The 24817-nt window shown below is 38.7% G+C and overlaps 2 protein-coding genes and 1 non-coding gene across 8 annotated transcripts in view; 2 read left to right on the top strand and 1 right to left on the bottom strand.

Annotated features, from left to right (window-relative positions):
* Nucleotides 1-24817, bottom strand: part of NF1 (neurofibromin 1) — a 179053-nt gene that overhangs the window by 16791 nt on the left and 137445 nt on the right. For all 3 annotated transcript variants that reach the window (XM_064523066.1, XM_026106924.2, XM_026106931.2), the window contains 17 exons: nt 14206-14638; nt 13631-13971; nt 12655-12857; nt 11375-11568; nt 9791-9931; nt 9290-9569; nt 7420-7634; nt 7148-7209; nt 6906-7020; nt 5971-6072; nt 4766-4906; nt 4276-4402; nt 3588-3719; nt 2880-3015; nt 1914-2071; nt 903-1025; nt 73-200 (listed from right to left, as the gene is read on the bottom strand). In XM_064523066.1, coding sequence (XP_064379136.1) covers nt 73-200; nt 903-1025; nt 1914-2071; nt 2880-3015; nt 3588-3719; nt 4276-4402; nt 4766-4906; nt 5971-6072; nt 6906-7020; nt 7148-7209; nt 7420-7634; nt 9290-9569; nt 9791-9931; nt 11375-11568; nt 12655-12857; nt 13631-13971; nt 14206-14638 — 3031 coding nt within the window. The remainder of the gene's footprint in view (nt 1-72; nt 201-902; nt 1026-1913; nt 2072-2879; nt 3016-3587; nt 3720-4275; nt 4403-4765; nt 4907-5970; nt 6073-6905; nt 7021-7147; nt 7210-7419; nt 7635-9289; nt 9570-9790; nt 9932-11374; nt 11569-12654; nt 12858-13630; nt 13972-14205; nt 14639-24817) is intronic.
* Nucleotides 15851-19656, top strand: EVI2A (ecotropic viral integration site 2A). 4 transcript variants are annotated; one of them, XM_064523063.1, is made up of 3 exons: nt 15851-16061; nt 17301-17523; nt 18224-19656. In XM_064523063.1, the coding sequence occupies exon 3, from the start codon at nt 18240-18242 to the stop codon at nt 19008-19010; it is 771 nt and encodes a 256-aa protein (XP_064379133.1). In that variant the 5' UTR covers nt 15851-16061; nt 17301-17523; nt 18224-18239; the 3' UTR covers nt 19011-19656. The 4 variants fall into 4 exon arrangements, with proteins under 4 accessions (XP_064379133.1, XP_064379134.1, XP_025962785.2 ...); XM_064523064.1 differs by having other exon boundaries at nt 17301-17544; XM_026107000.2 differs by lacking the exon at nt 17301-17523 and having other exon boundaries at nt 15852-16061.
* On the top strand, nt 22359-23791 carry LOC112987195 (uncharacterized). Its single transcript, XR_010392246.1, has 3 exons — nt 22359-22480; nt 22588-22692; nt 23758-23791. It is a non-coding gene; the product is annotated as an uncharacterized LOC112987195 (transcript).

Raw genomic sequence — 24817 nt, 5'->3', positions numbered from 1 at the left:
CATATGTGCTTCTTTTGAAGATAAAAGACGATCAGAAAATAACGCATAATAATATGCAGAAAGGAGGCTTACAAGAACTGTAAGCAGGAGTGCTTGAATTTTTGGGTCAGTCAGAACCTCTTCATCTAGGAGGACATTTGACTCAGAAACAGAAACTTTTCGAAGATGTGGGTGCTGCTGTGGTGATATTCTCTGGGTTTCTGCCAGACAGAAAAGAGCAACTTATCCAAAGCGCAATAAATGAAAAGTAAAATAGAATTAGTTCTTGCACAACAACTTCACTCATACACAAACTTTAGAGTTCACCAGCTTTTTCAAAAAATGTAAAAGCAACAATGATGCTGTAATACTAGTAGTGCTAGATTGTCACATGGGATGCATTATCAGATGGTAAACAATAACCCCAATTTCCTATTGAGTGAAATACAGGCCCAGGGGTGGTAAGTAACATAGTCGGGGTCAGGCAGCAGACCAACACCAGATACACCAGAAGAACCCTGGTCTTGCATTGCAATTGGGGGTGGGGGCACAGGAAGCAGATGGGGGAGAAGATGAAGAGAGGCATTCGAGGCGTTAGGTCATATTGCAACTTGTGCAAAAATCTGCACTTAGGGCTTAGTCACTTATAGAAAGCCAAATTTTATTTATTTCATTCCACTCCTATATGCTGTAATTTATAGCTGCTCCTTATTCTGGATCTGCAAACTGAGCAAATGAATTCAAATCTCAATTGCCAGTGATATGGAAGACTGTACTCTTCAGATGCCGTTAAGAAAAATACTTATCCCTTACCATGTAGTAACCCAGGCAAATAAACATTGAATTTAGAAATAATCCTTTGTATATATATATACACGCCATTTATAATTAGCATTATTCTTAAAATGTTAGTCCTTTCTCACCCATTTCATAATCATTCTCGGCTACTCTCCTCATTTTGGGGGGCGTTGTGATTCCAGATTCCATGTCTTGCCTTTTAGGAGCCTTTGTGTCCGATATCAAATGGTCAAAACTTTTCCTTGTACCTAAAAACAATTTATCAGGAAATTAAAAACATTAAAGCTAAATCCATACTGCAAGTGTTTCTGATTTGCAAGGTGTGAATTTTTCTGGCCAAGTCATATCTTATCTAAACATATTGATAGGAATCTGGGGACATTTTCACCCATTCTCAGTGGTGGTAGAGAAAATACAGTCACACCATGCCGCTCTCCATCGCAGTTTCCAAAATGCTTCACAGTACATGTGTATAGCATGCAATTTATTCAAATATGTAAGCTGGGGGCATGCTATGGTTTCCTGGTCAACATGTTACATTGAATAAACATGCCAAAATGTGATTACTGAAAAGGAAGCAGTAATAGGATTGTAATGACAGAAATGCCTCTATTCTTCCATATATACCATATAATATAAAAGCGTAACCATAAGTTATGCCAAACAATTCATCTTGTTTCTCTATTATTAAGACTTTGCTTGTAACCCTGATGCATTGAGAAGCCATGAGTAAAAACTACATTTCTTCCAAAACTTCTAAAAAGTTTTGGAACCACCTCTTCTAACATAAGCTAAGGCATTCAACTTATTGGCTTTGCTGGAAGAGAGCTGGTGGCAAAGAATTGGTACTGTGAATCTTTAACATCTGGAACATCTTTTTTTTTTTTTTTTTTGCCACTTCAACATGCACATTTTGTGTGTCTCTCATGCTCCTCCCCCTTCTCTGATCAAAAGAACTAGATTAGTCCTCTTTAATTGCACAGTGTTCTGTAATTTGTATTTTATAGAAACTGCATATATTCCTTTGAATCAGGAATAGGCCCTTAAAGTCAGAACAAATATAGGAATTATTTTTCTCCAGTAACACTTCCTGGGATCTTCTGTAGACAAATGAGCAAATTAGGTATCTTAATAACCTAGAAGCTTTTTAGTGTTGGCTTGTGAAGGCTGCCCCATATCCAAACTCATGGATTTTCGTGTTCGAGGGCTTATCTGTCCCACTGTCGGGTAACTGGCAGCTAGATGTCTTTCTGACCCCTTTGGTGATGACCATGGTTGATTTTCCTTTAGTGTCCTGCAAGTGCAGAGAAATTAAATTAGAAAACCCTTAAAACTGTGCACATTTAGGCATACATTTTTCATCTAGTTAAAGTATCCTTTATTAAAATGATCTTTCCTAACAGACTAATCTCCCAGAAGTACACATTAAGAACAATTATTTTGCTTGCAAAAATATTTAAGCTAGTGAAAACTAACAATCCAAAACGAATGAAATGTCGAAGAGAAAAAACAAACAATGAAATGGAACAGATGCAAATCAACCTAGAGGCAAGGTGAATGACCTTTAAAATCAACTACTCCATACTGGATGCAAAAGCATAGACACTACTGAGAAACCAGGCTCTCCATGTCACTTAGAGGTTGATTCCCTAACTTATCTCTGTGGCTGTTTAGAGATAGGCTATACAGATGTCAAGATTTTCTAATGAAAGGCAATAAGTGACTACTTAGTATAGGCCTAGAGGCTCTTAAGGACAAACAGAATTTTGTTCTAACATACAGATGAGAAACAGGGTGAAATTAAGTCTTGTAGAAAGGGGTCAGCAAAAACCTTAAGAACCATCAGACCAGTTAAGCTCTGAAATTGCTTTATGGATCTCAAAATGAAGTCAATAGGAACTTGATACCCAAATTTCCCTGCGACTCTTGAGCACAGTGTAAGTAGCATATTGGTTTGGAACCACTAACATGCAGCTACATGTTAATTTAGCTTTATGAATGTGGGTTCTAGTTTTCAATATACCACAGGTTATCTAAAGATAACTTACTAAAGGAAATAGACATTAAAATTTGGATAACTTATCCAAAATGAAATAACTGACCTATAGCTAGTGTCACTGTGATGTATGGGATATGTATCCATAGGAACATTTTCCATTGAAACATCTGTCAACAAGAGAGACTTCCTATGCTTTAGGCTGCAGCGACTTCGAACTTCCTCAGATACTGTCAGCAAAGCTAAAAATTCAAAGAAAGCTAACATAAGTTTTCCAAGATAGGAATACAGTGACGAATGCAAGCAATATTCCATCAATTTAAGTTTTTTATTTAGTACAAAGAAGTCCCCTGAAATGTAATCATGCCTTACTGAAATGTACAGATTAAAAGCAAGTGATTAAAAAAGTTGTATTTCCCAACCAGTTAGAATTACTGATTTAAATGTTCTCCCCTCACATGGTCACAATTTCCTATTTCTAGACAACTAGAAGTTTGAATGCTTTAAGGCACACACTTCAGTATTTAATCCAAAAAACCATCAGCCTCCCTGAAGTATTTTCGAAGTGGCACGGTAGCTCACGTGCTGAGCTTGCTCAGCTGGTGAGCCTTCAGCACGCAGTGAGCTTCCACCGACCTGCCCCAGTCTAACGCAGACTCTGGTCTATCTTCAACACAAGTTACAGTGATACACAACGTAAAATTTTATCAACCTAAAGCCACAAAGAATTCCCACAATACCCCATTCCTTTTCAGTTAGCACAACTTTAAAAGTATGTTGCTTTTTTTTTTTTTTTTTTTTTTTTAAATTTTACCTGCTAGGTAAGCCACACTTTGGGTGTTCACCTCAAACTTGTCACAATTCCTATGTTTGTTAACCAGGGCTAGTAGTGTATGTAAAATCCTTACAGTTCTTGCTACAGTAGTAGGAGAAGGATGCCTGTACCCTAAGAAATGAGGTTAAGAAACCAAATACTGTGTTTAATTTTTGAATGTATATTTATAAAGCATTAATATTTTTAAAAATATTTAAAATATTTTTCAGCATGTTCTCAGGAAACTTCATATAGTGGGTATGCAAGCAATACTAACAGAAATTGCACATTCAGAAAATATTTTTTTATGTCCCTCCTCCAAAAATCACATCATTTCATCAAATGTCTGTGCTTATATCTATTTTCTCATAAATCAATCTCCTAAAATAAACAGAAAGTCTGAATACAATCAAACACATGGAGAAAGAAAGCATTCTTAAAGGAAGAAGTAAAGAACAGCAGCAAAGGAAGTCACGCATCCCATGACAGTTCAGCTGCACTAAAAACCATCGTAGGGATTGTGGCAAAGTCCTTTAGTCAAAGTACATTTCATCTTGCCTTTATTCTGTGATCCAAGCAGCTGGAGTAAGTTACTTAATCACAGTTTTCCTCCCTGTATCCTTGGCCTTGCTTTTGTTTCTGAATTAAGGGTGTGACATGTAAAATGAACAGAAGTATGTGCTCTTACCTTTCAGGAGGTGTCCCACTAGCGCAAAATTAAAGTTGGAGTTGAAATTTAGCCCAACAAAATGATCCATCTGCTTACAGTGCCATTCCAGTGGTCTCCTGATCTCCATAAACACCTCTTCTGGGCTCTGACCCAGGAAAAATAAAATATAAGACTATCTCATTGAAAGTTAATTATACCTCAAATTTTTGAAAAGTGACAAAATATAGTAATTTTAAGAGTTTACATGAAAAAAGCAAACACACTCTTGACTAGAACATCTCTATATATTTCCATTCCAATTTGGGATAAATACCACAAGCTTCATCTCTACATTGCAGTTTTACTTTCGATGTTACTCAAGGGACACTATTTGCAACACAATTTTCAGTTTTAGTTGTATAACTAGTGATCATGAGGATAAAGATTTTTTTTTCCTTTTTATCAAATCTAATTGCTTACATGAACTAAGGTTTAATCACAGCTGACTACTAACAGAGGGCTTGCTTACCTTATCATTGAATACCCGAAGGCTGTCCAAGGTATGCAAATTCTGTTCAAGCAGTGCTGTACCTGCTGAGTACAGGTTTACTTCATCTAGCTGGAGTACTGCCATCGCCACCCAAAAGAGGGCCTTGTGCATAGGAGAGTCCTAGAAGGAAGAAGAAAAAGCCATGATTCCGTTTTCAAGTCAGTCCCTATAACTGAAAGAGAAATAGGGCTAATACATGTTTTTATATATGCCATACATCACTATCCTTCTGGTAGCAAGTTCTGTCCTCAAACACGTCCAGCCTGAGAACAAAACGGATGTTCACAGGAACCTGTAGTCTTGATGCACTTCCCAGGTGAAAGTTCAAAGCAAATTAATTTCAAGCTTCTCTCTCTCTCTCTTTTTTTTAAAAAACATGTTACAATGCAATCCAGACGGCCCACACAACACAGCCTTACCACGGAAAGAGCAAAACAGAGTGAAATCAAGCAGATTAACAAACTGTCCCTAAATTCTTTGGCTATGTGAATGAAAGTCAAACAGGCATATTAAACAAGCCTTTCAAATACCCTTGCCAGGAATACCAAAGTTAATTTCTTTTTTGAAGGTATTTTCAAATACACTAACAAATGGGAAGTTGCAGACCCGACCATGCTCTCCAGAAACCCCTTTCAAGAACTTGGCCCTTCTTTTAAATGAACCGCGCCCTTTTAGCTGTGCGTGACAATACAAAGACACAAGGAAATCCCAAGGTGTTTCATAACGGTGTGCCTACTGGTATGCGGCTACGTTTCAAGTTAAGAACTTGAACGTAATATACAGATGGCTGAATTATTTTCAAATCAGAGGAGACTAACATTTATTACAAGCCATGACCCAAAAGGCATATATTAGCAGTCATACATTTGAAAGCCAAGACCAAAGAGCTTTTAGAAAGAATTAAGACAGACTGTAGTATGGTCTCTGTCTACCTGGTGACTGCCCGGTTTGATGAAGCAGAATGGTACGTTCTGCAGCATTTTTAAAGCTTTTGCACAAGTCCCGCATTCAAATTTCTATGACATATTTCCTATATGTAGGACTTTTAAGCATGAGTCGTGGCAGTGAAATGTGAACTTTGGATACCACATCACTTTTATTTTTGAGGTGACACCCATCATTATAATTCTGATTTACAAAAAGTGTTCCCTGTTTACTCTTACAAAAAAAAAAAAGTTGTTTACCTTATTAAGAAGAGGCTGCAGTTTGGTGAGTGCTATAACCGTAGCTTCTATTAGAACTTGGCTGTTGTAATTATCAGGGCCTTTTAAGCAGCTCTCAAGTCCCTTTTCGTAGAAGAAGTAATAATAAGAAATAGAACCCATAATTAGATTTTGCTTTGTAAAAAGATCAAAGTTCTAAACCGTAAGTGTAGCTCTCAATTAGTTTATGAAGCTTGAACTCATTTTAAATGCATTCTCAAAGAGTTTTACAAATTAAGATATACACAGAAGTGATATGTGTATTGCTGAAAATACATATTGCACAATGTATATTGAAAAAAGTCAGGGTGCAGGACAGGATGTAAGAAGTAGAGAATAGCTCTCCTACAATTCAGACACTATTTACTTAAATTTTACATCTATAAAACTCCAATAAAGTACTTAAAAGAAACATCTTTAGCACACTGCTCACCTGCTGTGGAAGACAACCTTCTTTAGAAAACATGGACATAGTTACCAAGTTAGGTAGTCTGTTTCAAATTTCTCTTATATAAATGGTCTGCTCTTTATTGCATTTAACACATTACATTATTAACTTCCTTAAAAAAGCAAGTTGTAAATAATGCAGATGCAGCTAAGTGTCTTAACACAAAGGTTTTCATTTATTTAAATACTGACTTTTTTGATCAATCTCAGTGTCTCAAATTTTAAGCTCAACATTGACAAATACTACCTTTATTCTAGAAGTAGCAGCACTGATGAAACTTACTGCCACCAAATTGATTTAAAGCAAAAAGCTAGGGCTACAAAAACTAAATTTCCTATTAGGTAGTTTTGTGCAAGAATACACTGGAAGAAGGTATTTGTCCTCAAATTATTCTGAGTTCTACATTTCATGGCAAGATAAACCTTTTTAATTGTGAGTCACAAAGGAAAACAGACACAGACCCATATACCTTGCTAAGAATTCGGATTATTTGTTTTATTTGTCCATGAGACACACGTTTGCTTATACAGCCAAAGACAACAAGTGCTCTTGGCTGCAGAGATGGATTATATTGGAACGCAAACCTGTGAAGAAACAAAGTACACTGTATTAAACAAACATATACACAAACAGGCTGTATAATAAAAAGGTGAAAATTGTAAGCGTGCTACACGGACAGTTAGGGGTTACATTTTGTGATCTACAACATACTTTTGAGCTAGCTCAGTCCACTGGTCCAGCCACTTGCATGTTGGAATATCTCTCATACAAGCCTAGAAAGAATTACATCGTTTGAATAAATGTAACATTAAGACAAAGTATTTTTAAAATTCAGAACGTGCAGCTATTTTAGCTCTCAGAAGTCAGCTGCTTAAGTATTTATTACCACATGATGGGAGGTGCATCTCACTACACTGCTTGCCTGCGTGGAAGTGTAAGTAATGCCATTTTTCCCTGCGGATAATTTGTTTTGAACTACATACCTCCATGATCTCCAGCAAAGCTTCAGTAACAGTCTCCAGGGAAGTGAGTGCAAAAGTCTCCCTTTCATAGGAACCGGGTGAGAAGGACCTGTCTCGGTAGCTGGACCGGAAGGCAATGACTGCTGCTGACTTCACTTTGCTGATTCCAAACAGCAAATAAAATTTGGGCAGAGAGAACTCAGTCAAACTCAGCCTTAACACTTGCTTGGTCTCCTCTGTTGAATAAATTTTTTACATATTAGATTTAACATCCTGAAATTCAACTCGCATTTAAACACTATTAAGATCACCCTCCCATGAAAACAAAACTCGATAATCATCCTAGACATCATTTTGCACATTCCAGAACTGTTTTCTTTGCTATTTGTCTCGGCGCGTGCCACGAGAACTGTGGTCTACTGCACAGACTGCTGCAACCGCCAGCACCAGGAACGCGCGTTGCTAAAACAGGTAGAAAGGGATTTGATTGAAGTGGTGGTTCTGTGAGGTTGTTCCTCAAATTGGTTCCCAAAATGGAAACCTGGAGAGTTCCCGTCTGGAAAGACCAACAGGACCGGAAGTCCAAACTGCAGTCAAATTCTGGTTTTGGCCACTGAAGTGAAGAAAGCCGTTTAAATGAGAAGAAAATATGGAGCTGAGCCCTTGGGAAAACATAGGCCCTGCTACCAGCACTGCATATTTTTACAAATCTGAACTTTCATTTCATTTCAGTGTACTTGATTCATTGTTTAAACAGGAAGGCTTGCCTTTCTCTCTGGGGCTCACGGCAAAGCGTGCATGCATGCATGTTTCTCTCTAGCCACATGCAGACGCTGCCTCTCTCTCTCACTCCATATATATATATATATATATATATATATATGTATTTATCAAATGAGTCTTCACATACTTAAAAAACCAAGATTACATAAACATGTAAATATTTCTGCACAACATCTAGCCTGGTTTTATACTGTACTTCTGTGATAACAAACAGCTATATATTTGCTAATATAGGCATTTAAATTTTAATTATTTTAGGACTGCTAAAATACAGCAGTATGCAAAATACCTGCTTTAATAGTATAGTTTCACAGTTGCCTTATGTAATTGATATTTTTGTTACCACATTATGCAACCATTCAAAAGAGGTACATCAGCCAGTTTTAGCACAAGAGTGTTTTCTCCTTTATCTGCATTACAGATACTCACTGATACTTACTTCCTTCCCTTTTTTGGAAACCAGTTATATAAACAATTTTCATTATGCACCTGCTCTTAACCAGCTAGCTATATTTTAACTCCATGCTGTTATCTAGTCTATCTTATATTCTCATTCTGGTTCATATGCAAGCTGAATAGCAACACAGTATTTTCAAACTTTCAGAAGAGATTTCTTAGCATCATAGAAAATCAACCTCCACCACTCACAGAATACTTCTATTTAATTGCTAAGGCTTACTACCTCCACCACTCACAGAATACTTCTATTTAATTGCTAAGGCTTACTAAACGTCTCCCTTTGTTTCAGCTACTCATCTCACCAGTTATTTTATTGTTTTATATGCCAAAAAGCAAGGTTATTCCAGAACTGTTACAGGAAAGAGCAAGTATTTCAACTCATTTATATTTTTCTAACTCCTGGTAATCACAGGTAATTTCTATTAACTTCATTGCAAATAAAATCAATCAATCCAAAAGCAACTTGGCCTTGTCTATCCTTGTCTACACCAGGATTCCTATCTTCAGGGTCAACCTGAAAAGACATCTTAGTCCCATTAGTGGCATGATATACAATGACTTCATGAAAGTGAAGAAAAGACACCTCAAATATTTCTTAAAACAAACTAGAGGAGCAATCAACTTAATGCAATATCTGACAAAAACTTACCACTAAAGTGAAGCTGTGAGCAAGTGCACAGAGAATGAATGATGTTGATAACCAGACCATGAGTGGAAGCTCTGAGAGAAAGGGGACCAGTAGCCACCAATAAAGTAACTACATGGAAGAGGTAGGGGAGATGCGCCGCCACATCCAGAGAATTGTTAAAGGAGAGCATCAGCATGTAACGTGCTAGAATAGCAATATCATCCCACATCAGGTGCTGTTCTAATGTAGGAGTTGGAGACAGACAGGTCTTGTCTATTATTTTACACATCCTTCCAATTACCTGGAAGAGAGCAACCATTTCTTTTAATCAGATGAAGAGCAGAGCCAAAAATTTCAGTCAAAGCCATTATAGTTTAACACTGAAATTATTCTGTTGCTATGAACCCATTTTATAACGCTTGTTGCCTTATTGCCTGTACTTAGTTCTCAGAAAGCAGTGTCACATCATTTTCTCAGATAAAATTATTATATAAGGGGAAATTAAAGCAAAGAGGCACTCACTTTGCTTGAAACCAATTTCACATTTCCAGAAGCAAGAGCTACAGCTGTGTCTGCCATAACCTCAGCTTTTATGGATCCTAACCCTCCCGTGGCACTAGTTTTGATGAAACTGTCCAGCACTACATCAAGCAGATCTGTTATCTGTTAGAGAAAAAAAAACCTGTTAGTATCAGTTAAATTAACTTCATTTTTCTGCAGTAACAGCGTTTTGAATAAGCAATCATTCATTTTTAGTTGAAGATATATAACCAGCATAAATTAAAGCATGTTATAGTGATTTGTTATCCTTCTGGAAAAAAGCCTAATTTAAATAGTTAATAATAGAAGCATAAAGATGAATTCTGTCAGAATTTAAACCAAATCGAAATGCATGCTTCACACCTGTGGAGAAGCTGAAATCTGGTTTGTATTATTTCTATTTTATTTTCCATTTTAAATCTGAACTATTCAAAAAGTACTGATACTAATAACAAGAAACTGGATTTGAAGGGAGAACCCCGACCCCAAACTTCCAAGAAATAACTAAGATTTTATCCATCAAGATTTTGCTTAGAGGACTAGCCATGCATGAGCACAGCTACCAATAAACATGTTTCTTATCAGGTACAAAAAACCTTACATATTTAATATACACAGTTTAGAATCAAATCTGAGCAAGTGCAGAGAGAGGTGTCTGAATGGGATATGTAGGCTAAGATTAGTTCTATTACAGTACAATTCAAATTCATTTCATTTTTATGTTCATAAACTTGGTTGAAATTCTGGGTCAACTAAGTCAATGATAAAATTTCCACCGACTTTTGTGAAATATTTCATCCTTTACTTTCATGTTCTCCACATTTAATTGTTAACGTACTTTCATACTGGACATCACAATCACGTTGCTCTCAGTGTGATTCAAGTTTACAAAGTACATTGATTTATTAGTTTAAGTGGATCAAGTAAGAAAATGCACCCATGCATCCGTTTAAGAATTCCCCCACATTCTCCAGAAGTAATTTTGCAATGCTGGGCTGTATCAGTGTATCAGTTTGGATGACATGGTTTAAAAGCAAAAACAAAACAAACAAACAAAAAAAACACTTCATTTTCTTTTCTTGGGGAGCAGAATGGGGACATAAATTGGTAAAAGTGTTAATTAAGTTAATGATCAGCAGGAGGTTTGACATTCTATTAATTTTGTCAAAATGTTTCTGTTTTAAAAGTTCAAACAGCAAAACAGAAGAAAAGCTCTCCTACCCAGAAGCCTAACATACCTCTGAACGCACAAGTACTTTGTTCTTTCAATTCAATACTCATGCATTCAGGGGTTTTGATGAAATATTTATGACTAATACCAAAGATTTTTAATTTTCAATTCTCAGTAGGGGCCAAGAATATGTTCCTAAAATTCAGAGTTCAGTAGTTAATCACTTGATAAAAGTATTTTATAGAAAAGAAACATATGCTGTTCTCTCCACACAGCTAATATACTTTGCTCCTGTCAAGATCCATCTTATTTTTCTGCATCAACATTTAAGTGACTAAAAACACTATAATTTGCTGTTCACATATAAATTGCAAGAACTTATGGAGAACCTGTACCTGTCCAAGACTTCCCCATATCTTAGCTTGAATGGAAGGATACATCTGCTTTTCATTTATTGTCATTGTTATAAGCTTATCAAGAATAGCAGTGACTCGCTGGCGCTTGGCATCATCATTGTGTTTACAGAATCGGACCAGATTTGATAACCAGGGAGTCATGTACTCCAGACAGAGATGTTTCAGTTCAATACCTGAAATAAAAATTCACTTTGTAACACAAAACCAGCACTGGTCTCTATTTATATGTAAATTATTATTTGCAAGCCCTTTTCATTTCAATTTCATTGTCTAAAATAATTACTATCTGAAATAGGTGAATGAAAGCTGGTGGAACACCTGAGCAAACAGTACTGTGCAAACAGACAAGCTTCAAAAGGAACATACTCTAATAACGACATCGAAGAAACTTCTGCAGGAATCTGGCAAGGAGATTTTGACATTTTAATATCCTATTAAGAGGTGTGAGGTAATGATATGTAAACTCAATATTAGATAGGATTTAAGATAATTTTTTTTTAATCTAGAGAACGTATTCTGAACAGCTTCCAACACTAAAGTTGATGTTGTTTTACGCCTGGAAAAAAGGACTACTAAAATAATACAACAGAACCAGATTTATAATTAAAAGAGATATAAATAATCTGAAAGGATTATCATCTAAATGATATATGAATAAAAAGCCTTGTAACTCTTCTGTGCATGTATCTTCTAGAGTTCAAAACTGCCACTATCATGGACGTCAGATGGGGTTTTGTTCTGCAGTATTTCTGGTGAATTAATTTTTGGCGAATTAATAACAACCCAATATGGATCTAAAGTACATACTGTACAAAATTATCAACAGCCATATGAAACAAATAGCTTGTATTGTGATATCTCTGAATTAACTTACTCATTACAGATCACTGAGATGTCTAGTGAGGCTTGTTCCAACATTAATTTCAGAATATAAAAGACAGATTTTTTTTTTTAATTTAGTTCATCAGAAATGAAAGGGCACATTCAAATGGGCAAATGAAGTAATGTTTTTGCTCCAACAGATTCCAGTCCATTTCATGACACTGCTGGGCTTCAGAGTATTATACAACTTGATTATTAAGCAATGGATACAAATGTGTAATCTTGAAAACCCATCTAAACTGCTCTAGAAAACATCTGCAATTTAAACTTACTGTGACTCAGTAACATGCGATAGCTTAATTGACTAAGACAGACAGCTAGCAACTTAAAGCTTTTCAAATTCATGGTTAGCACTAAGGAATACTAGTGTTACTTACTAGATTTGCTAAATCCAGAAATACACTCTTCCAAGAACTCTAAGGTAAGGTGGGGTTCGTTAGCTGCAAGAGTTTTACTAATAGACACAATAAAGAGCGTGTTGTTGGCAGGAATACACAGACCTGAAGTTTCCAGTAACTGGCCCTCAATCTTTAAATTAAAGGTACAGGTTAAGGCACATAAAAGATTATAGGCAGCAGACCTGAAACAAAGCAGACAACGTGACTTGTAATACTTTTCTCATATATCTTAAAGTATAGGCGTTACACTAAAACACCACAGTAGTGATGCTGATATTTTAAACATCAAATCAATATTGCTATGTAAGTGACTATACTTAAATCCTGAACTGTTTTCCTGTGCTAATTAAGGGTCAGAGACAACAGTACTTGCTTGGAGAAGATGAGGTTACTCCTCCACTTGTTTTAAACGATCTCTGACGAGGTTAAAGAATATGGTTGAAGGACTCTGTATTGGACTTGTCAGAGAGGCCTTCAGTCCCCAGAAATTCTAAGTATTTCCAAGCGCACCTGAGCTGCTGGGAGAGAGATAGCCAAGAGCCCCAAGGCTTCTATTGAGCCACTGTCCGTTTTGAGATAGTCCTTTCTGACAAGATCCTGCTCTGTTGTGAGAGATACGGCTCCCCAATTATTAAGCAAGAAGTTCAACACCATGAAAATCAAGCCTGCCTAATAAGCATACGTTGCAAAGAATAAGTATTTCTCTTTGCAAGTAGAAATTAAACTTCCTAAATGCTTTCAGTTACTCAGACAATATGAATGTTTTTCTTCAGCTACAGAAAAGCTGATCTTTCTTCAGAAGAAACTTAGACTCATTAAAAAGAACATTTTATGTTTGTGGAGCTGTGATGAAAGAAAAACTGTTTTGTTCAAGAGAGATTTGTTAACATCAAGAAAAGCTTGGAAAGAATTCACATTTTTGACCAGAAGTGGTATTAATTTAAAAGATCTGTACCGCAAACTGGGGTCTGAGCTTCCCAGGTTGAGCAGCGCTATGTTCAGCAGAGTTCCCGGGACATCCTTAGGGCGAATCTTGGTGTGCTGCGGGATGGAGTCCGGTTGCGACAACTCCCACCGTGTCCGTATATGAATGATGGACCGAACAATGGCTTCACACTCCTGATGCATGAAAGTGAGTGGTGTGCCTTGGTTGGCAATGGTCAAGGTAAACTGGTTCTCATCAACAAGACATATTTCCTCAATTTCTGAGGCATAGTAAATATCATTTAAAAACACTGTTTGTCCCAGGACTCTTGTTCGTTCTGCTGATGTCACCTGCACCGCTGTAGACCCAACCTTAAAAGCAGAACAGAAGTGTTTCAGCATCATTGGTTAACATTACAAAGAGCAACAGAAGTCTGACACTTAAACATAAGAAACCATAACGAATGCTATGCTTCCTAAAGTGTACATACTAATAAGTTGGGATTTCTCCTCAAGACCTTAGGAGAATTAAGAGACAGTAAAATCTTATTCAAATCTTTATCAAAATACAAGAATTCACTAGGAACAGAGTTAGAGAGGCCTTACTTTAATAGAAACTTTGGTGTCTTTGTGAGCCAGTTTGAGAGCGTTGTGAAACACTTTCAAGTCCTCCTCCAAAGCCAAGGTAGCTGCTGGGAGTTTCTGCTGGTCGTGTTCAATGTGCTCTGCCAGTTTCCCTGGAGAGTCTATGAAAATAAGTCTTTTGCTTCCTTTTAAACCCGTCAGGAGCCTTTCATGGTATTTGGTGTATTCTCTGACCCAAGAATTACAGTTATAAATATAAACTGCTGAGACATTTTCATAAGCAAAGCCTGGAAAAACTACAAACCATTTAGAAAGAAAGTCGGTTTTAAAACGATTACTGGGGCCAGCATGTGTGAGGTCCACTACAATCTCATATGGCTTTGCATAGTATGGCTTCAGAGTTAGCAGGACATGGTATATCAGTAAATCCCCATTGATCTGACCAGTCTTGAACCTGTAAGAAAAGAGGAAAGACATGGTCCGCTTGTTACACCCACACTACAAATATCTGAGTGGTATATTAAACGTACTATTATACTAAAACAGATTGATCTTTCCTAATCCTAAAAACACCATAAATCCATAACACCAAAAATCCATAACAATGCTAATGGACTGGCACCAAAAGCATAAAAGCCTCTGTGATTATTCAGTCATGGATCATCTGTCATACTGGGCTTTAAACTTGGTTAGAGCGTCAAGTCTGACATGGATTCAACTCATGTTCTTCTTGGAGTGCCATGCAAGCCACCGTATAGCCAAGCAATCTCCAGACAGACAGGAGGTCTATTCAACTTCTCAAACAAGGGGAAAAAATAAAATCCATGCTGGAGAGCAATAGTACATCACTCAAATCAAAACTGGATTACAGGAAAAGAGTTACGAGTCTCTTTGAAAACAAAAGTAAAATCCTACAGTCCTTCAAACTCCAACTTATTCATCTTTCTAGGGATTCAAGTTACACCTATTTTTATATGCAGAAAAAGCCTTGTTCTAACTAAGCATCCACAAAAAAAAATCTCAAAGGATCTCCTACTCATTTGATTTGCTCTAGACTGCAGCACACGATGCATCCTAACGCCTGGCTGAGTGCTTTGAGAACGGCCCTCTGCGCAGGACAGGGCATGCGCCTGTGAACTAGCTCTGCCAGAAAAACATTCAGGCAATCAAAAAGATTAAGAACTTTTTGCTCTTATTTAATGATGCTCTGAATTTTATGAGACTGGACATATGATGTGCCTAAAGCAAGTTTCCAGAGATATCACAGCAGATAAAATTCAACTGGGAAGAATTAATTAAAAAAAAAATAAAAAAGAACATACTCAACAGTGGCTTGTGAACCTCTACGACACTTCTAAATACCTGAAACTGTTTCAAGTGAACATCACCTCAAGTCACTCAAGCAAACGAACCGACTACGGAAAGACCTAATAAACACTTCAGGGATACAGGTAGCTTTGACTGCAGTGGAGCACCGCTCTCGGTGACGCTGGAGGTGAGCCACCTCCAAACCAGGCCAACAAGGGGGAGAGACTTCACGAGCGCCGCGCGCTCGGCTGCCCACGAGACCTCTGCCCCTGTGTTACTTCCTGTTGTTCCGAAAGCTAATCTGGGCAAGTTGGTGTTTTTCCCCTCTGACATGTCATGGTATGGTTGTTACAGAAAGGAAGTGTGTCATCTCTGTGGTTTTAGCTCTCCACTTAGAGTAGGCGACATACAATTTCAGTTACAGATTTGTTTAAAGAACACCAGCCTCGTCGAAGTTTGCTTTACGTTAATGGTCGCGTCCTGACAGCGAATATATACACACACAACTCGTATTGTTAGAGAAGTAAAAACCTGCAACACCACTTTTATTTTGACTACAGTTTGACAAGGTAAGTGCACATTTTTCTTCTCCTATTTTAAGTTAAACTTCAAAGGTTTCTTAGATTTTGTAGAAAATTATATGCAAAGGTGTTTTTACAACAGTTCAAGTAATTCAAATACACTAATTTATGATGGTAACAATAGACAAAAATATTATCATATATTAAATTAAGGAAGTTAAATAACATTTGTATTTTCAGCAGTATTAAAGATTTTTCATAAACAGACTCCAAAAAAAGAATCAACAGTGACAGTCGCTGCTCAGCTCTGTTGCTCCCATGCACTGCAGCTCTTACCGTGCTCTCACAGAAGACTCTGTCAATGCCTAGGCACGAAGGGCTGAGCTAAGAACAGCTCTTCAGCAGTCAGTTCCTTTGCTCTGACAATTTTAAGTGAAGCCCTGAACATCATCAGTTTATTTTTAAGCAAAGCACATCTGGTGCAGAACACTACAATTAACAGCGGACTCGCTGTGCTCTCGGAGGGAGCAGGCAGAAACGGAGCTGCAACTCTCAGGCAGTAACATTAAATGTTGGAGTGCATCCGTGCTGTCCTGGCACATGAACCTCAATTTAAAAATTCCAGTCTATGCCATGCAGAAAATTGTTTTGCTGTTGTTGGTGGTGGGTTTTTTTTTTTTTTTTTTTTGAAGTATGCTACAAGGCTACAGTACGCCACAACCTGCACCACATAAAAATAAAAATTCTACCTGGGCCATAGTTCATTACCAAGACGGTTTCTGGTTCAAACTTAAAGATGAGGATTCATCTCAGAATGGAGCCTAGCCTTATGCTCATGGGTGAACAGAAAAGTAAAAGACACATATATCCTTTGCTGTTCCTTTGTAATGCGAGGAGGCAGCCCCACATGTTTTTCTCTGGTTACGTATCAGGCATATCACTGCTTTCGTTTTGCCGGAGGATTTAGGCAAAATGGCCTGCCGTTCCGATTTTGCAAAGATAGGCAAGCTCATCTTTCTGATTTTTGACTGAATATATTAGTTCTTCGGTAGGCATGCTAACCTCTGACTATGACAAAAAGCAAACATTATCTAGCACGCTTCAAAATTACCTAAGCTTACTAGCACATAGATGCCTCTTTTTTTTTTTTTTTTTAACCCATTACTATTAGCAGCTTTGGAAAGAAATTAATAGAAAATAGCAGTGTTACTTTTGGTCAATCTTTATAGTATTTATATTTGAACAAGATATAACACTTGAAAGAAACTTTTCATCCTATCGATGCAGACAGGTGCAAGAGACATTCGATGGGATGAGCGGCCTCAGGCTCCGGAGGTGTCTCACTCGAGCAAACCTGAAGGAGCAGCACTGGACGCGGTTCACTGCTCGCCTAATCTGTCACTATTTAAGTTACCACCTTAGTGCCAGAGCGACGCCCGGATCCGCCTCCTGTCCTCCGGACGGATTCCGCAGGCAGAGATTACGGAACAAACCTGCACATCCCACCAATGTAAATGGGAACATGCTAACAGTAATACCATTTGCATAATCTCAGAAGTTTTAAAGAAAACACACTCTTTGAAGTATATTTGTGAGAAACTTGGTGAGAAGTACATTTGTGAGCACATTTGTGATACATTGCCTGTTGGCTATATATCCTATATATCCTACAATGAAGCAGAAAAGTTAGAGGAGAAAGATTTTGCTAAGCATTTATGAAATACTCAGACAGCTACACTAAGAAATGTAACCAATTAAAGTAAGTTACTCTTGTCGCTTATAGAAATATTTTGTAAATTTTACATGGGTTTCTCCCTTCACCATGTAAAAGCAGAAGTGATGAACTTGAAGATGCAATATGGTTAGCTTTAAAGAGAAGGAACTACGACAGTCTGCATCTACATTTACACATCACTGAGTGCTTAAGAGGAAACACTGTCCTGCCTCTGCTTCACTCCATGTTCTCTTTTAATCTTCGTTTATTTTCTGTTAGCCTCATATCGTCAGAGTTTAGCAGAGAGGAAGTCCCAGACCACGTATTTTTTTCTAGTATTCCGAACAGCTGAACTCATCCCATGTCCACTGAACATGTCAAGTTACAACATGTATCTGTCCATCACAAAGAGCTGTCTACTGTTCCCTGGGAAGTCTGACTCAAATCTCTAAGAACTAGAATTTATTAAACTAATGCTGTAATTTCTATTTTGCAGGTGACTAAACAGGAAGATGAAGACAAAGAGAAGCAGTAAACGACATTTTGCTTTCTTTGCTGCGGTAACCTTTTCTTTGTGTTTGCGTACAAGTGCAAACCATACCGGCCATCCCGGAGTTATAAACGACACCTGGGATTCTACCAGCCCAAACCCAAGTGGAAGCCTGAACACAACTGAAGCTAATACACACTCGCCTTCAAGCACCAATTTCAACAGCAAAACAGTGGCTACTTCTGAAATGCAGCCAGCCACCTCTCAACCCCCATCTTCAACAACGGCCTCGAATCCTCCAACATTTTCTCCTGCCCAAAGTGCCGTTTCTGCCACTGGAGGACCGAGGAACACCACCAAACCCAAGACGACAACGACAAAAGAAACGTGTGAAGACAATAAGCCTCTTATACTGATTTGCTTCATTATAATAGCAGTACTTGTGCTTATCTGCACCTTCCTATTTCTGTCGACAGTTGTAATAGCAAACAAAATGTCCTATCTCAAAAAATCTAAACAAGGCAAACGTACGCCCAGGAGCAACGGTGATTTTCTGGCTGCTAACAGCTTATGGCCGACGGCGGCAGGAACATGGCAGAGGATGCCCAAGGAGGCAGCCGGAACCGACTTGATAATGCAAGACTTGATATCCGAGCGAGATGCCATAATGCAAAGGAGAACTGAAGATGGAACAACCGAGAAACTCACCAAGGAAACGGCTAACGAACAGGAATACAAAGACTCAAAGTCACACGAAAGCATTTTAACCGATTTTGTTGTAGTTGAGATTTAAATCGTATGTAGGTAAAAACTCAGCTTTACCTTTCTACCTCATTCATATGAGGTTAAAAACTCAGCTTTCAAGTAACAACGTGAATTGTAACATGTGAAAATGAAGTTCAGATCTTACATGGGCTTTTTTGTTTTATAACAGCAATGCTGCAGCAACTTGTAGTTCTAGAAGAGATTAAGATGGTTTTAAGTAGCTTTCAGAAATCGTGTCAGGATTGTTCTTACTCCACTGACCAGAAATCACGGTTGAAGGAGCTGAACAGGATAAAACAACAGGACAGAAATCTGCCTATTCTCAAGGATCATTAGGGGAAAAGAGGAAAGGACTGAGAGTCTAGTAGGCATGCCACAACACAAAGTGCTATCTAGGGGTACCTAAGCTGCTATTTTAACAGAAGCATAATGCAGTCACTATTTTACTTGATGCGGTTACTGAATCAGGAACTAGTGTGTCTCAAAATGCTGTTTCAGTTTTTCCATTAAAAATGTCTTACACCAGCTTAGTTGCTTTTGAAACAGACTGAGAGCAACCACATATAATATGCTTTGAGTCCGTGCACGAATATACGTTTGTATGATATGTTCAGATATAAGAACTCTTTCAGTTTGTCATCACTAATAAACTAACAATATAAGTTTTTACATAACTTAAGTTTATGTGAAATTATTTCTCTAATTCATAATATTCCCCCCCAAATTATTACGCAAGACATCTTTAAATATTATATCTCTACAATGCTTGCTGCAGGTCAAAAAAGGTTCTCTCTGAAGATGAGAGGTGATTTCTTGCATCGTGGGAGATCCACATGGAAACACATCCCACTTCATCCTGACACAATCGATTAGAACATGCTGAAAATTTCTTCAAGAATCACCACAACTTTTAGTTACTTTTTTCTGCTAGAGCCTTCCCCGTATTTCTGGGATTTCTGTCTGAATACAAACATCGGACAAAAATGTAATGATCAGCTCTTCCATTTGGGTACTTTTTGTTAAATGTGTACCTTGCCGAAATTTTATTTTCCCAAAAATAGAGCTGTCATGTTCTAATCATTAAGCAACCTCTGTGCAATCATGGCAAGAAGCTAGGCGGTAGCTAGGCACCCCAAGCTAGCAAAAGGGTTTCCACTAGCTACATGCTACAAATGGCAATCCCTGCTCCCAGAGCTTGTAAGCAAAATGCCAATATTATTAATGAGTACAGCTAAAAACATAAAACATCAGGAGTGTTCCCCAACTATGATAGTGAGTTGGTATTATGAACAAGACTGCTTGTAGGTGTGCTTTATTTTCCATAATAACTTCAAGATAAAATTGTGCAGAAGTGTCAATTTTTCTGGGAAAAAAAAAATCAAATAAGGATGAGGGAGCAAAGGCTTGAATTGAAGAAAGTCTTCTCAAGGCTGAAAGTGAGCAGAGGTACCTGCAGGGAAGCATGTTCCCCACTACCATCCCATACACACTCACAGGCTACTTCCCGGGTTAAAGAAGATCAGTTGCACCATGGTTAGAAGCGTTAAAACAGCATGATGACAAAGTTCAAACATCCTGAAATATTTCTGACACACGAAATGGCTGTATGGGTTTGAAAGAATAATTAAACTCCCAATTCATCTCCCATTACATGCCCATTCAGATAAGCTTATGAGTGACACAGAGAAGCAGCAGAGAAGCAAGCAGAAGACAGTATCATTGAAACGGAGAGGGCAAGATCTCAAAAAAATGCAACAGCCCAGGTCAAAGGCAGTTGTCAGAGTAAGGAAGATAAAACTGGAAGAAGGTTGCAAGCCTAGGCCAGAACTGGGAGTCGTTAGAAAGGAAGTTCAGTGGAGATGAAAAATAAAAACCAGATTAGGAAGGGTTTGGGAGGAAATTACAGGAAGAACTCCAAGAACCTCCTGCAACCCACATATTCAGAATTTCAGGGTGGGAGGGAGACAGGGCAACAGAACAGGCAAACGGGGCGGGGGACTACGTCAGGCATTTCTAAAACATGAGTGGAAATGACAGGAGAATAATAGGGGGAAAACTGGCAAATCGGTGATGCAACCTAGTATTTGGAGATGATCAGAGAACATCTCACCTTTCCTACAAGAAAGTAAGCTAAAGGCTGGGGGATGTTGCATCACAGTTACTTTTTTCTTCCAAAAAAATGACTGTGAGCACATCAGGCAACAGCAGAGGCAGCATAAGTACTAAAAGAGAATCTGAGATAGCAGAGGTGGGAATCTGACCTGGAGTAAAACTGCTCACAGCTAGGAAGCGAACATCTCAAAACAGAGAAGGGCTTTGTAAGTAGAATTACCCAGCCCGGATACAGGAACACCAGAAGTTATTAGTGAGTAGTAAGCAGAAATGGTAAAAACATTAATGTCATGAAAAAGGCAGGCAGGCAAAGAGTCATGATCGTATCAGTGGAAGGAAGAAAAAAGTGGAGGGAAAAGGAATCAGTGATAAAGGTAGGAACAGTGGCAAAAGATGGGTAGAGGCTGAGTGGATTGAAAAGAATGTGAACAAGATGAAGGACTCAAACAAGAAGCGATGAGTTATAACGTGAATGTGGGATCAGGATCTGTGTTTGCTGCAGCAGCAGAGAGACTGACTAATGAAACGAGAAGCATGACAATAGCTACTTGGCACCGGCAGGACACACTTGCAAAATGCAGTGAAGACACATTTGTGGAGGCTTTTTTTCTTCTGCCAGGCAGTATGCCTAGACAAATTGCTCATGAAGACAAACGAAAGCAGTTTGGATTACGCTACCAAAAGGTATGGACAAAGACAGATGGTGGGGAAAGAGCTGCTCAGAAAGCATAGACCCTGAGTAACAGTTGCAGCAGCTACCAAAGTTGCCCAAATAGAAAAATAAAACGAGGCACAGGGGGCAGGTGAAGGATGCAGCCTGTAGTTATCTGCCTTTTGATGCAACCAGGCAAGTGAAGATGCACAGGCAAGCCAGCATCCTGGGATCAGATAGCTTTCTATGACTCACTGTAGCGAAGCTAAGGTTGCTTTTCATTAATAATCATGACAGCTCATCAAAACCATCAGTGAAATTAGATCAGTAAGATTCAAATCCAATCCAAACCTACATAATTTGATTTACATAGAAGTAACTATAACTATTTTCAACAAAGACAGGCAAACAGGCATTTAGGAATTTCTACATGCTTGGCGCAGGCTGGACAAAAAGCACAAACATTTAAACATTTGAGTTCTATAAAAACAAACTTTTCAGCGCTGTCGTTCTTAAAGCATGCCATCTCTGAGCTAAAACTCTTAGTCATCTCTCTAACCTTGACACTTCCTGCAGTAAGCTTTGGTAAACTTCCTCTTCAGTTGCAGAAAGCCTGCTCCAACATCAAACAAGCCATTTTAAAGCTGCCTGACTTTTAGCACACGGTCTGTCTTCCTTTAGCTTCGAATGAAAAAGGGAATACAATGTTTGCTTATTAGAAGATAAATGTGCAGGTAAGAAGCAACTTCAAGATGGAAAGGTATTTGTATTAGTATTTGTTTTGAAATGGAACTGCATTATAAAGCTTGTATACAGCGTTTTGTACGCAACTACTTTACAGTGCATTCAAAACTCGAGCAGAGTGTCTCTACCTTCCTCGTATTAGGATACCGAACACACTTCATTGCTAAGACGTTGCCACTATGAACCATCACAAACTCTACACGTGAGTATTATCTGAATATATTTTGGAAGGAGGGGAGCAGAAGAAAATGAAATGGAAACATTTCTACCTGTTATGAACCTAACATACTTTAGATCATAATGTTCTCATAAGCATTAATTTACTACTCATATGCATTTACATTGCTGCATCTGAAATTTTTTAGCGTATTTGTAAATCCACAAAGATTTATGCTTAGCAGTTTTCCAGAGATAGTTTCACATAACTTGCATTACAGCAATTAATGATTTAGCTCAAACTGCACGAAACTAGCTCCAGATAGAAAAAACACTACTTAGTGGACGTACTTTACATGACTTTTCTCATACTGAGATATGCAGAGACTTGGCGGGGGGGCAAGGGGGAGGGATCTGTTCTGTTCCAGCAAGTTAATATGAACAAAATCTCCTCCATTACCAAAAAAATATTCCATGTGCAGGAATTTATTTATAAAAAGTTTAATATTAGAATGCAGTTCCATTACAGCAGCAGTAGTTGGAAACTTTCTAAAAAATACTATGCTCTAAGCCTTAACAGCAAAATAGAAGCAAGAACAGGAAATAAAGTTTAAAAGAACTGTAAACAGCTTTTCACAGGTCTCTGCTTGGACCTACCCCAAAGGTAGAGGGGAAGACAGTCTCCTGCACTCTTGTGACAACCCTCTTTGGCAATTCTGTTGCGACACTGTTTCAAGCGCATAACTATTTATATGACTGATGAAAGTAGCTGCTTTGAATCACTCCTAGATTTCTCCCCTAAGGCCCCTTTCTGGTAAGGTGGGCTGTGCGGGGGAAGGTGGCACTCTCCCCAACGATGTCACTTAAGTAGAAGTATTAATGATCAGTAATGCTGTAGATGGACCTGATATTTGTAAAGTCGGTAGCAAATCTGATGTTAACACAAATAGGAACAGGTGTGAAATTTTAAATAATTGAGTTTAATCTTATTTTTACTACTATAATATTACTGTAAAATTGTCGGAGGGGGTCAGGAAAATATAACTATATAAAAATGCACTTTACAGCTCTAATATTCGAATTAATTTGTTCTATTCTATTGCTGCTGTAGGAGAGGACATATTTAAATAGGCTGTGAGAAAATGGCCAGCAAACAAGTAACGCTGGTTCTCTTCTGTGGAGAAATCTGGAGATCGCTTTCTACAGGAATACCTCCAAATGTTTCCGTGAATGAAGGAGAAGCATATGCCAGTACCAGGAGTCCAGTGGAAGACAAAGTTCCCACATATCAACCGCAAACAACCGTACCCAGCTTGCACACCCCTCAAATCCTCGAAACGCCCGGAGAAGCCACCGATGGAAGCTGGATCGCAGCACTGCTGATTGGCACAATTTTGACTAGTATGATAATTGCTATTGCTGTCATCCTCCTATGGAAATGCTGCAGAAAGCCACGTCTAGTAGATACAAATTGGGCAGGTCGCTCTCCATTTGCGGATGGAGACACGCCAGATGTCTTGCTGGAGCCTGACCAGGCTAACAAACGTTTGTCGATTTTATCCATGTTGCCGTGGAAATTCAGGCAAGATGCACACGTACAGGGCGATTCCTGTGCACCAGAGAAACCACCCAACTGCACTACAGACAATAAGGACGGCCAACCGCCTGCCGCGGGAGCAGACTGCTCTGCTGCAGGAGTCACCAGCACGTCCGTTTCCAGTACGGAGGCATCTCCAGCACCCGGCTCAGAAGGAGCAAGCTGTGCACGCGACCCACCTCCTCATCCAGCTCCTGCAGCCGAATCCCCTGACCTGCCTCCCCCGCCCGACTGGCTCAGGGAACCGCCCGAGAGCCACGGCCCGGGCCTCGGCGAACACCAGGAATCGCCCTCAGAAACACGGGAACCATTTCCCCCACCTCCCGAGCTGGCTGCTCTAGAGATCCACGAATCCCTGCCACAGCCGCCACCGCCAGAACATCCTCCGCAGATGGCCAAAACTGCACTCCAGCACACTTCACACTTCTCTTAAACGGAGTATTCTCTAAATAACTCAATAAAGGAGAAGTCGAGGCAGGCAAGAGCTGTGAGACCACAGCACGGGCAGTTCCCCAGCGTTTCTTAACTTCAGCTTTCACAAAGGGAACAACCTGTTTCTGCCCGAAGCAAAGCA

Source organism: Dromaius novaehollandiae, chromosome 19, assembly GCF_036370855.1.
Source record: "Dromaius novaehollandiae isolate bDroNov1 chromosome 19, bDroNov1.hap1, whole genome shotgun sequence".
NCBI lineage: Eukaryota > Metazoa > Chordata > Aves > Casuariiformes > Dromaiidae > Dromaius > Dromaius novaehollandiae.
The sequence above is the reverse complement of the archived record's forward strand: the minus strand, read 5'-3'. Positions and strand labels throughout refer to the sequence as shown.